The 13,514-nt window shown below is 36.1% G+C and overlaps 2 protein-coding genes across 3 annotated transcripts; one reads left to right on the plus strand and one right to left on the minus strand.

Moving 5' to 3' along the window:
- The first annotated feature begins 8,957 nt into the window (after nt 1–8,957).
- LOC104786599 (monothiol glutaredoxin-S9) lies at nt 8,958–9,562 on the plus strand. Its single transcript, XM_010512040.3, has one exon. It carries the CDS (start codon nt 9,093–9,095, stop codon nt 9,399–9,401), a length of 309 nt encoding a protein of 102 aa, XP_010510342.1. The 5' UTR covers nt 8,958–9,092; the 3' UTR covers nt 9,402–9,562.
- A 166-nt stretch (nt 9,563–9,728) lies between these two features.
- LOC104786600 (uncharacterized) lies at nt 9,729–12,075 on the minus strand. 2 transcript variants are annotated; one of them, XR_015556743.1, is made up of 6 exons: nt 11,480–12,028; nt 11,139–11,345; nt 10,942–11,052; nt 10,593–10,744; nt 10,285–10,452; nt 9,729–10,182 (listed from the first exon to the last, which is right to left on the minus strand). XR_015556743.1 is itself a non-coding variant. In XM_010512041.3 (6 exons), the coding sequence occupies exons 1-6, from the start codon at nt 11,753–11,755 to the stop codon at nt 9,934–9,936; spliced, it is 1,158 nt and encodes a 385-aa protein (XP_010510343.1). In that variant the 5' UTR covers nt 11,756–12,075; the 3' UTR covers nt 9,729–9,933. The 2 variants fall into 2 exon arrangements, 1 of the variants encoding a protein (XP_010510343.1); XM_010512041.3 differs by having other exon boundaries at nt 10,598–10,744; nt 11,480–12,075.
- Between the last annotated feature and the right edge of the window lie 1,439 nt (nt 12,076–13,514).

Genomic DNA, 13,514 nt, shown 5'->3' on the forward strand with positions numbered 1-13,514 from the left:
TTTTCATGTATTTTTATTTATTATTAAAGAAGGGGCCAGTAATTTGACTAAGTAGTGGCTGGGTTATTGACTTAAACGGCTGAGTTATGAGATATTTGTAAAATAAGGTTATTATAACTCAAAATTAAAATTTAGAATTGCAAAATGAATATTACTATTCTTATAACCAATAAAAATAATAATTATAGACAAAAAGTGATTTTTACGCATTCGGATCAAAATGTGTCAAACATACCAAAACATATTGTTTAGGGGTTAGGGTTAGGTTAAGGTTAGGGTTTAGGGTTTAGGGTTAGATGAGGTAACATTATTTGTTTTTAATATAACAGTTTGGTTTTGGATATAATGTGTTTGGATTAAGGTGGTAATATGGATATACTAATATGAGTACCATTTTGAAATTAATTTTTGGTTATTTCCGGTTATGGGTCGGTTAGATGAATATCTAACAATAAATAACCCAAAATATATTGTAATTAGGTAGATTAGCATAATATAACCGAAATAAGCCGAATATAAGAAAACTAGGCAAACATACCAATACAAAAATACCAAATTGGGAAAAATTATTTTTTCGGTTCGGTTCCGTTTAGTCGGTTATTTAATCATTCTAATTTGAGGGTTGGCTGAGATACCGTTTATGACTGCTGAGTTATCTTTCCAGCATCGACAGTTACAATGAGAGGGAAAGTGAACGGTTTTTAAACCGCGAAAACAAAAAAAACTCTCTGTCCTTATCGTCGGCGAAATCTAACCCTAATTCCGCCGGTGATAATCTGTCTTTTTTTACTCTCCCGCCGTCATCTCTCGCCGTCCTCACTCGATATCCTCATTCGCTCTTTCTTCTCTTCGTCATCGCTGGTCTTGTTCGATTCCGTCTAAGCCGTCTCGTCTTCGAGTTCCGGTATGTGTCTTCCTATTTATTTTTGAGTTACGGGTGATTGTCGCCGTCTTGGATGGCTGAGTTTGGACTGAGTTATCTTATGCTTTACGACTGAGTTATGTATTATGGCGGAGTTATTATATGCCTTGTGTTTGCCATATGTTATGGCTGATTTATTTTATGCTTTACTATCAGATGGCTAAGGATATTTCTGAAGAACAAGCAAGGGATTACCCACCAAGACTTTGGCCATAAATGAAGTCTATTCTACATACTAAACAAATTAACACCAATTTCACGATGTTAGAATTACCTCAGATTAGGGAATCAATAGGACTGGATGCGTGGGGAAAAACGAAGGATGTACCAATTGGAATAATCTCTAAGCTAGTTGATAGCCAATTCGTCTGGTCTGGTAAGGTTGTTCATTTTCTACTATGTAACCAGTTAAGGGTACATAAGAAGGAGCTTTGGTTTGTGGTCGGCGGTCAACCTATCAGGTTTGGGTTGAATGAGTTTCATTATCTGACGGGGTTAAACATAGACCCAATGCCTACTGAACGGTTTGAACTTGAAGAGGAACACAAATATTTCTTCAGACTTTTGGAAGTGCCTGGTGGGGCAGGTCCAACACTACTTGAACTCAGGGAAGCATTAAAAGTGTGCTGGGGATGGGTTAACCTTGATCATCGTAAATGGTTGGGGCTGTTGCTTCTTCAACACATTGGACTTTATGGTTTGCATCATAACTCTAGAATTCCATATGAAAGTGCCAAAAGAGTTTTTGATGATGAAGCAATGAAGACGTATCCGTGGGGTCGGTCAGCATTTGAAGCTCTTGTTGATTCCATAAAGATGTTGAACCCTACGGGAAAGACGTACACCCTCAGTGGGTTTACACCCGTGTTACAGGCTTGGGCGTATGAGTCCATCAAATGCTTTGGAGAACGGTTTGGGAATGCATCAGCTAATGATGGTGGCATACCGATGCTTCAATGGGGTGGAAACCGTACACGTTCTACGATGGTATCGGTAATTGCTGAAGAGATCAAAGCGCTTGGTGAGGTAAGGTTTATATCTGGTTGAGTGATTGTTTAGTAATGGATGAGTTATGATTTAGTTATGGCTGAGTTATTGTTTAGTAACGGCTGAGTTATGTTTTAGTAATGGCTGATTTATGCTTTAGTGTTGGCTGAGTTATGTTTTAGTAATGGGTCTCATATTCTCTTATGTTACAGCTGCGTGTGACTAAAATGGTTATGAAGGATGATGTACGGGATATGTGGCCAGATCAAAAAGACGACGACCCAGCAGTTGATCGCCTTATCCAAGACATACATGAGGATAAGTTTGTTAAAGGTTTTTGGGATGTTGATTCTGACTCTCCTCCCGCAAAGAAGCAGAAAGTTGATTCTGACTCTCTTCCCGTAAAGAAGCAGAAAGTCAAGAAGGTGGTAGTTTCCAACAGTCAGGGTGGTGGATCTGGTGAAGGAGCTGAACAGAAGGTGGTAGTTTCCAACAGTCAGGGTGGTGGACCGGTTGGAACTCTCATTGAGTTGGTGTCTAATTTAACCTCAAGGTTTGACACCTTGGAAAAAAACATTGGAGATAGAATAGAAGAGAGGATGAATGAAAGGTTTGAAACCAGATTTCGTTCTGTTGAGAGTGATCTCAAGCAGATGAAAGAGCACGTGTTTTCCTTGGGTGTTGGGCAAACTGGCCAAAACAATGTTGAAGACCTTCGGGATGAACTGTTGTCACAAAACACTTGTAAAAATTTCAAAATAAAGAACCTTAGGGATGAACTGTTTTCACCAGAAAGTCCACCAGTACCAGTAGTTCCAGGAAAAATGCACCAAAACTACTCTATCAACAGTCCTCCGGTAATGTCTGAATTATGTTAATGTTATGGCTGAGTTTCCAGATTGTTTAGGTTGAGTTATCATTATCTTTAATTGTCTTCGCGTTATACAGGTAGTTTTCCGTGGTTTGGCTGGGGTCAGTAGGAATCTGAATAAAGAGTTTGATAAAGATGAGTTTGATAAAGATGATCCTCTTAATTTCAATGAGAAGTCTCCAGCTGATACGAAACCAATTCAACGGCCTAACACGAGGAAAAATGCCAATGATGGAAAGAAGGACGAAGAATTAAATGCAAAGAAGGCCAAAGTTGAGGCGGCCGCTGCGAAGAAGAACAAAGAGTTGGCGGCAAAGAAGGCCAAAGATGAGGCGGCGGCTGCAAAGAAGGTCAAAGAGTTTGCGGAAAAGAAGGCAGAAGATGAGGCGGCGGCTGCAAAGAAGGTCAAAGAGTTGGCGGAAGAGAAGGATGGAAATAATCTGCCAAAGAAAAGAGTTAGAAAGACTATTAAGCCTAATCAAATCATTCAATTGGGATCTGATTTGAATGAGGGAGTATCCAAAGCTGGTGCAAACGCTGGTGCCGACGCTGCTGATGACGCTGCTGACAGCAGTATATGTGATATGACAGCCAAGATTATGGCTGAAAACAATATCCTTGAACCTGAATCTGAGGATGATGAGGAGGAAAAGATTAGGCTTGATAGAATCAAAGCTTTAAGGCTGGAGAATGTTAAGCTGTCCCCGGATGGAAGTTCATTGAATAAACTACAAGCTACACAAGAGAGGACTTTTCTTTATATTGGGGACAACGGACTGACGTGCATGAGGAAGAACTGTTCACCTGGATCTGGAATATATGATCCTCTGGCACCTGTTGATCCGGTCAAGTTGCAGAAACTTTTGGAGTACCTAAAGAAAGCCAAGTATGACCCTTTAGACCCTTGTTAATCACATCTTGTTAAAATTATATTAAGCTGTTCTTATTTTTTTCTTAGGGGTACACCATTAGGCAAGTCAACATCAAATATTGAATTCTATAGGACTCTCATCACCGAAAGAAATAACTGGCCGTCTGGTACATTTGGGTGGCTGTCTGATAAAGTAAGTTTAACTTGATGTCTGAGTTATTATGTTTACGGCTGAGATATTATACATAATGGCTGAGTTATTATGTTTACGGCTGAGATATAATACATATTGACAGTAGGTGGCAGTGGTATGATTTGTTATTGTTTACGACTGACTTATATTACATTATGGCTGAGTTGTTGTTTACTAATCAGTTTTCTGTTTTACAGCATTTGGGCGCGTTTATGAGACTCCTCAGTATTAGGTACAAACGAGATCCCTTCCCATTCCACAACAAACGCATTGCGTTTATAGACCCGTGGTTCACTAGATCGATGATTGGTGATTATACGTTGTTCAATATGAAACCCAAGTTTTTTAAAATGACTGGCAATAGTTATGAAGAGTTAGTTAAAGGTTTGTTACCACTAGATGAACCGACTAATTTGAAGTGGATAGAAGATGTGGATCACCTGTATATTGCTCCACAAACTGGAGGCAATCACTGGGTGGCGCTGCACGTGGATCTAAAGAGAAGGCATATTGATTGCTATGATAGCATCGTGGGACAAGTAACCGAAAAGAGTGAGCTTACAATGCTGAATGATTGTAGGGCGTTTACACGGATGATTCCAGCAATGATGAACGCAAACATTCCTCACGAAATTCGTACACCTACTGCCAGTCAGTTCGGTTTCAGGAGGAAGAGTGCCTCCAAGGTCCCTCAAAACGTACAGGTTGGTGACTGTGGCGTGTACGCTTTAAAGTTTATTGAATGTCTAGCGCTTGGTGTGTCTTTCGATGGAATCAGTGATCAAAATATCCAGGCTATACGGGTTAAAATGGCTGCAGAAATCTACGATGAGGCACCTGGTTTTTTTGATCCAGATTAAATAATGCAGTATGTCCTTCCTTCGTTTCGTTTCTTTTGGAATTGTACTTGGATTTGTAAAACTTTGATTTGTCTATTTTCAAAATTATGGCTGGTTTACGGTTAAGTTACGGCTGATTTACATACTTCACACGGCTGACTTATAAAATATTTGTAAATTATAATTATTATAACTCAAAATTAAAATATAGAATGAAAAAAGGAATATTACAATCACTATAAGCAATGAAAAGTAATAATTATAGACAAAGATTGATTTTTACACATTCTCACCAAGGATGTGTAAAACATACAACACATGACGTTTAGGGGTTAGGGTTAGGGTTAGGGTTAGGTTAGAGATGTATGTTTCATATTTCCAACATTATGGGTTTTAATATAACAGTTTGGTTTTGGTTATATTGTGTTTGGTTAAGGTGGTAATTTGGATATACTAATATGATAACCATTTTTCAAATCTTAAAAAAAATTTTGAAATTATTTTTCGGTTATTTCCGGTTATGTGTCGGTTAGACGACTATATAACCATAAATAACCCAAACGTTTCAAAATTAGGTCGATTAACTTAATATAACCGATAGCAAGCCGAATATAACTGTATTTAACCGAAAATAATGGAAAAGTAGTTTCCGGTTTGGTTCGGTTGGTCGGTTATTTATTCATTCTAATTTGGGGTTGGCTGAGTTATGGTAAAGTCAGCCTATGACGGCTGAGTTATAGTTTTTTTACCATACCTCAGCCGTAACTACATCTCATAAGTCAGCCATTTTTCATAACTCAGCCAGTCGGAAAATGGCAACTCAGCCGTGTCGTTGTGATAACTCAGTCAAAATTTTGACAACTCAACCGTGTCGTAGCGATAACTCAGCTAAAATCTTGACAACTCAACCATCAGGTGAAAACTCAGCCATTACTACAGCTGAGTTATGCGCATAACTCAGCCAAATTTAATAAGTCAGCCATAACGCTTGGCTGACTTATGAGCATAACTCAGCCAGATTTTCATAAGTCAGCTCTTGACGGAGCAATGAAGATCCAGAAACGAAACTCTTGACGGGGATCCAGGTCTGTGTCAAAGCGCTCATGCTGAAACCTTAGATCCACCGAGACAATTGCATGATCTCCCGCAAGATCCACAATGCCTGGATTTGCATCAGCTTATGGTCCAGCAGAAAGAAGACTAAGAAGTTGTAGGAGGACCAAATCTTCAAGTTCCCCATGTGTATACACATCGGAAAAACAGTGGGGGTTTGGCAACAAGACTTCATCAATAGCTCTCTCAGCATGTTCTTGAGAGCAATAGTTGATACCTTGTTGCTTAAGGTGTCGGCAGAACCACATAGAGCATTGCTCATCGCCGTACTGAGAAATCCGATTATCGTTTATCTACAAAACAGAATAATCATCAATTAATACACATACAAACCCTAAATCGAACAGACTATACACGGATCACGATAAAAACCCTACATTCACAATACTTAAACTAAACACGGGATAATTTTGGATAATGGGATTGGGAAACCCTAGATCGGATCATATAATACCCTAGATACGGAATCGCGATCAAAACTCGAAACAAAAAACAAATAATTAAGAAACTGAGATCACCTTTGGAAGATTTGATGTCTTCTTAGAAATCTCTTCTCCGACGATTTCTGAGTGCTTTGAAAAGAGAAGACGGGAAAGAGAGATAAGGACATCTCCAACCCCACTCTATTTTAGAGTCAAAATTAATTGGCAATTAAGGGAAGAAACTAACAAAGATATATACAAACGACATTGTATTAGTAAAATTGTTCATATCCTTTATAAATTAATAGATAAGGCCCGCGTTATTACGCAGGTAAAAATTAAAAAAAAATTATTGAAAATAATTAAGTAGTAATATACATGCTTTTAGATTTTATCTTGTAACAATTTAATATTGAATATGAACCTTTCATATTTTATTTAATACCCTCTCAGTTCCATTATATAAAAGTTTTAAGGCTTTTTATAATATTTTCTCAAATTTCTATATACAATTTTTATTAATATAACAATTTATGACTATTTGAACTATGCACTATATTTTCCTATTGGTTGAAGTTTTATAAATGACGTAATATTTATTATTTATTAATTTTTGTTTTTTTATCCAAAAACTCTTATAGGACAGGGAATACCATTTAAATGTTTATACCATCATAATAAACCATATTTTAACTTTAATTTATATTTAATCTGCATAGAACTAAATATTTTATATCAAACACAATTAATACATCATATCAAATCTATATCTTAGTAAGAATTGAAAATACAAATAAAAATTAACAAAATATAATTCGCAAAAAACTGAATCAACATTATTTAAGATATATTTGTTATGTTGTTATCTCATAAGTACTAATTTTACCTCATGTCATAATCAATTTTAAATGAGTGAAATTTATAAAATAAAAACATATATAAAGTTATAGAGACATTTTCATCAAATAACTGAAGCTTCATTCCTATAAATTATAATTTATTTCGAATTATCTTATGTTTTAACATATACATTACAAAAATACATATGTTGAAATTATAAAATCAAACATAAAAAATAGTACTAATATTCTTCAATGAATATTTTTAAAATGATATATATCAATATTTGAAATGTTTTTAATCTAAAATAAATTTTATCGTTAGACATTCAGTTTAGTAATCACATTTAACTATCAATTTCATCGTAAAACCATAATTCACTTCTTCATGGATTACAGTTAAAAAAAAATATGAGCATCATTTAAGATAATATGTATATTGGTTAGTATTTTAAATTTAACAATAAAAATAATCAGTAAAACAATCAGTTAACATCCACAAAAATTTTGCAAATCCAAAAATATCCAAAATATTATTCTTCTATATGTCATAATTTCATAAGTAATACTTTTGTCAATTTTCATCAATTAACAAAAATTCATTCGTAAAAACTCATTTTTTCAATTTGTTTTTCAGGTTTCTCATATTACTACATGCATTAAAATCTTTAAAATAAAACATGTAAAGCTATACTAATACACATCATGAATTGAAATTTTTTCTTTTTAAGTTCATTATTCTTTCAAGGTTTTGTGTACTTACTTACAATAAAAGTTTATATTACAACGATAAATACAATTTATATCCGACTAAAGTTATGTTAAATATATTTGTTGATTAATATACATGCTTAATAAATTAAGGTTTTATTGAATTTATATACTAGGAATATGACAACTTTATCTTTACTTGGACCAAATAAGTTCCATAATCTTTAATCAAAATTAATTGGCATAAGTTACAAACGACATTGTATTAGTAAATTGGTTCATATCCTTTATAAATTACTCTATGTCTAATTGTACTTACGATGTAGGATTTCTAACGGATTCCTTGGTGTTACCTTAATCAAATAGGTCAAGTGTGGTTAGTGGGAAAGAATCTTTGCAAATTGTTGAAAGGGAAGTGGCACACAAGAGAAACCGATAGGAGTTATTATTCCTTCATGATCACAAGTGAGATTGAGAGAATCTCACAAAGACAAATCATATCTTGTTGTACAGTGACATGTTTCAAGAATTGAGTTTTCACTGTTGACACACGCACACGGTCCGATCCATCAAACCAAGCCTGATCTCTTTTTCGTGGCTGCGAGAAATACCGTCAATCCAGAGAAGAATAAGCATATCTCTCTGCTTATTCCCCACCACTTTGGGCTACCTTACATCCACACCCTTCATCCTGAGCATGATTCTTGAACAAAATAATATGCTTAGAGCTTGAGAAAAAGTGGAAGCTTGGTCCACAAAAAAAATATAAAATTCTAAATCCTCAGGCATAAACTTGCAAATATTTTATATAAACATGTGCGGATGTGCCATATATTCTCTAGCATCTGCAACAAAGAATTAAACATATGGTCCTCTTCAAATCAAAATGCTCATCTTGGTATCTAGGAGGAAAAAAGGGTAGGTGAATTGTGATATATTCAACTTTTGTTGGTCCTTCCTTTGCTAATATCAATTAAAAGAAGAAAACAAAATGTTAATTTGGTTCACAATAAAGTCACTTTATTGTACTTGGGGAACCTTTTGGACAATCTTCTGTGATCTCGTCCTCTCTTTTTGAGTCTCAACATTCTTTCTTCTTCCAGTGTTTGCTTATAAATAGCTTATGATTCAAGAAACTTAAGTCTCAGACAAAACCGAGCTTAATACTGTGGTATATACAACAAGAAAAAAGGAAGGTTTAGTCTCATGCGTATTCAGTTTTAAATCTCTTTCTATCTACTAGGGAGAAGAAAAGGTAGATTTAGTTTCTTCTTCCTCAAGAAACAAGCCCTAGATTGATTGAGACTTCTTCCTTCAAGAAACCATGGACAAAGTTGTGAGAATGTCGTCAGAGAAAGGAGTGGTTATTTTCAGCAAGAGCTCGTGTTGCCTGTCCTATGCTGTCCAAGTCCTCTTCCAGGATCTTGGGGTTCACCCGACGATCCATGAGATTGATAAGGACCCTGAATGCCGTGAGATCGAGAAAGCACTGATGAGGCTTGGCTGTTCCACGCCTGTCCCAGCCATCTTTGTGGGTGGGAAGCTCATTGGTTCGACCAATGAAGTCATGTCGCTACACCTAAGCGGCTCGCTGGTTCCGCTGGTTAAGCCGTTTCAGGCCAATCTATGTTAAACAAAAGGTGTTCTAACTTTCTAAACTACAAAAAAAAAAAAATGAATTTCAATAAGAAACACAATCGTATAGCCTATGCAACCTTTGTAATGTAGCTTTATAAATATTGTTTGTCTTGTAATTTCAGAAACTATCCAATAATAACAGACTAATTTCTACAACCAGAAGAAACACAACCGTATAGTTCTATGCAACCTTTGTAATGTAGCTTCATAAATACAGTATTGTTTGTTTTGCAATTTCTGAATATCCAATAATAACAGACTAATTTCTACTAGCAGTTGGTAACTGTGTAGCTTTCATAGCACTATTTCAGTTTCAGGGGAATCATAGAACATTCTTTTTCTTATTCTTTTTAAAATAATTAAGGGTAATAAATAACATTCGTTGCTAACACTTCAGAGCCCCCACCCAAAATAAAGAGTACAAAAGTATATATATTTCTACAGATACAGAGCAATTACAGACGTTTTGTCTTGTTGTCTGATTCACAACAAGAACATATGAGAGTTGTTGTTGTTGTTGTTGTGTTTCATTTGAGCTCCAAGATTTTTGGGTTTGGAGAGTGAGAGTTATCTGATGAGGAAGACATTGAAGTGACATTAATGGGATATACCTCAGTCACTTCTTCAGTCTTCTCATCAAAGTAAACCACATCCTGCATTGTGAGCTGGTGATATTCGACTACTCCTCTCAGATAAAGGTTTTCGCGAGTGTATATCGAGTTCTCATGAGCTAATCGAGCTTTCTCAGCCAATAACGTTTCAAGTTGAAGCCGCACCTATAGATGTGATGAAACAAACGAGATACAATTCAATATCAGAAATGAACATGAAAACTGTTAACTTAAGGAAATAATTAAGAGTAAAAAAGGAATTAATACCAAATCATCATCATCCGTTTGGCTGTTCCCACCATTACGGTTCTCTCTCAGAACCTTATTTTCTTCTTCCAGCTGTGCGCATCGTTGTTTTGCAAAGGCCATATCAGATTTAACCATCTTCAGCTCCCGAAGTAAAAGCTTTGCCTTGGCAGCCATGGCCATTGCAACCTGTTGGGATATAGATTTATAGGAGTTTCAGTATTTACATCTGGATTCTAAAACCTATTAATCTCAAGAAACATTCATTGAAGAGATAACAGCAGCGAAATAAGCATGCTGTGAACCAATAAATGATACAGAGCAGCCACCTTACGTCGCGAGATGCCTTTAGTTGAATTTCCAAATCAGCTTGTATCTCAGGATTCTGCTGGTTCTTTGTAAGACTTGGCTTCTTTTTAATCTTTTTACGGGTTTCTTGAATGATATCTGCAGTACGGTTCTCCACCGCTGTAATACCCTCCTAAGGAAATTCACAGACACATAAACAATCTCAGCCCCAACTAACTCTCATTTACTCCAGCAAACAAACACACATGGAAACAAACAAGAATGCATATGCCTCTTTTGACAAACTAATGTGAGAACTCACATAACCTAATGCAACAGCAAAAAAGAGATATGTCCTATATACGGGTGCATAAAGAGTAAGAAACTAACCTCAACAACAGTGCCAATAGTGCCACCAATGTAATTTAACGATGAAGTGATCGCGTCTAACCTCCTCTGTAATGAAGGATTCTCACTTTTCCTACCTGCCTGACCAGCTTCCTGAAACAAGAAAATTGAATTTCTACTACATAAGTAGGCAACCCCACAAGAGCAAATGCAAACATTTAAGAAACCTAATCCTTAACCTTAGTTACTCCTGAAGTGGAAGAAGTTCCAGAAGTCGTTGGAGAAGGTATGTTGTGATCCGTTCTCTTAGGACTCTGAGGCAATTGATTAGGATCATCCTCATCTAAAAAGGCCTTAGCTTTACTAGCTAAACTTCCCCAAAAGCCTCGTTTTGGTTCATTCAAACTTTTCATAGAAGTATACTCATGTGCCTTCTTCACCTCATCCTATTTCAAAATATATCATCCAAAGCAAAAAAAAAAAAAAAAAAAAACAGAGTAAACATGCAATGATTCAACAGACACAAAACAAGACACTAAGCGGATCCTAAAACACCATAAAGAGGGGAAAAAAAGGAAACCTTGGGAGGAGTGGGAACAGGAGCAGAAGAAGGAGACGAGTAAGCAGAGGAAAGAGAAGAGTCTCTATGCGCAGAAGATGCTCGAATGGCCTTGGCAGCGAGAGAAGACGCAGCAGAGGATGAAGCCGAAGCCGAAGAAGACGACGACGAAGAGGAATGATACATCCTTCTCCTCGTCGGCGTCGGCGTCATCAGCCTTTCGTTATCTTTGTCCGTATCCATTTCGAGATCTTCGAGTTCCTCGAATCTGAAATCATCAATCTCGTCGACCTTCATCAAACTCCGATCACAGTCTCCAGATTTTGGTGGTTTGGGATCGATTTTAGGGTTTTCCAATGAGCATATCTTCGGATCTCTCTCTCTCTTCTCTGTGCCTCGCAAATGATGCCAAAATTTTTCAATTTTTAATTTTGGGTATCGTCAACGCTTGAGAGAGAGAGAGACAGGTGCATCATCATCATCAACTCTAGATTCCGGTTATTGAATCTTGGTTTTCTAACAAATTAGTTAGACCGGGTTTCTCCTTTATTACATTTTACACCATCCAAACATGATGCTCATATGGTCATGGTCGTCTTAACCATCTACATTCTCACAAGCAACTAGCAAGTAGGGGACTGTGAAGAATATTCTGGTTTGATTGATAAGATTTGGCCGGTTTTAGAATGACGGTTTTGTTTCGGTATGGTTAACTTCCGGTTACCTGTTAATTACAAACCAACAAAAAATAATTTTATCCACATCATTTTACAAACGAATTGTGTGAGCTTTTATATGGAAGAGCTACACATCTTAACTAATCTAGAACAAGTGTATTCGACAACTAAATAATCCAAATACTAACTACTACGATTATCATCACCTACTCTTATTGTTGGGCTTCTTGGCGTTGAATCAAATGGGCTTCTGCTATATTAAGAAGTTATGTTTCTCGATCAAGCTAAGCAATTAGCTCCCTTACACCTCGTGTGTGTTGTTGTTGATAGCTTTATTTTGTTTGGTCAATTACATCAAACTCGTTTACCTTTGACTCTATCCGATTCCAAGCAACCAACCCCTAACCATATATTAACGGATAAGAGATATTGCTCTAATGAAAGCGATATGCGATAAACTCGTCTATCGTTTCCTAAGAAGACGACATCAGTGTATGAATTGTATGAAACGTGATTAGGGAAACTTAACGTAGACTTTTTTGGGCTCTTGAAAATTAACCAACTTTGGCCCAAGCTGTTCATCTTTGTCATTCATTTTTTTCGTTTTTGTTTTCTAGTTGCATATTTTCTTAGCCTTTGTCCCCTCGGTTTAGCCGCCTTGAGGTCGGGACCAACAATTTTATGATACTTAATCATCACTATCACTAATATAATCTAGAATTTTCTCAAGTCCGTTTTGTGCGAAGATATTTAAAATTTGCATATCCATAATCATAAGATAATGTTTTGGTCCTTATTACCGGAATTAAACAAAAATAACACTCAATGCGAAATGTCAATCTTTAGGTGTAACCATTATTGTCGAAATTGTTGATTGAAACTAGACGGCATTACAGCTCAAGGAGTTTGTACTTTTGTTAATTGATGATAGCACCATATCCTCTACTGGTCCAAACCTATTTCCTAACATGAACGTTTCATCTGAAATAATTTTAGACTTTCTACTAAGACCTGCCTTAGCACCTTTTTTAAAGACTTTGTATATGTTTATCACCTACACCAAATCAATGATTTAGAGGACCAACCATGGTGTTCATATACAATATCCAAATGCGAATGTAACATATATTGTGCATTTGGGTCTCACGTCTTGATACAAAACCAATTGCATAAAAATATATATAATACAAATATTTTGGATTCAAAAAGTATAAACCTCAGTAGCATAGTAAAGTGATTTTCCTATTGATTCACATGTCATATGCCGGGACAAAAAGAGAGAGAGATCACATGACATATTCTTAAATCTTAAGTAGTAGATTCATAAATTTACATTGAAATAGAACAATCACAAAAATTGGTAAGGGTTTTATTTTTAT

This window comes from Camelina sativa, chromosome 5, assembly GCF_030686135.1.
Source record: "Camelina sativa cultivar CO46 ecotype springtype chromosome 5, ASM3068613v1".
Taxonomy (NCBI): Eukaryota; Viridiplantae; Streptophyta; class Magnoliopsida; order Brassicales; family Brassicaceae; genus Camelina; species Camelina sativa.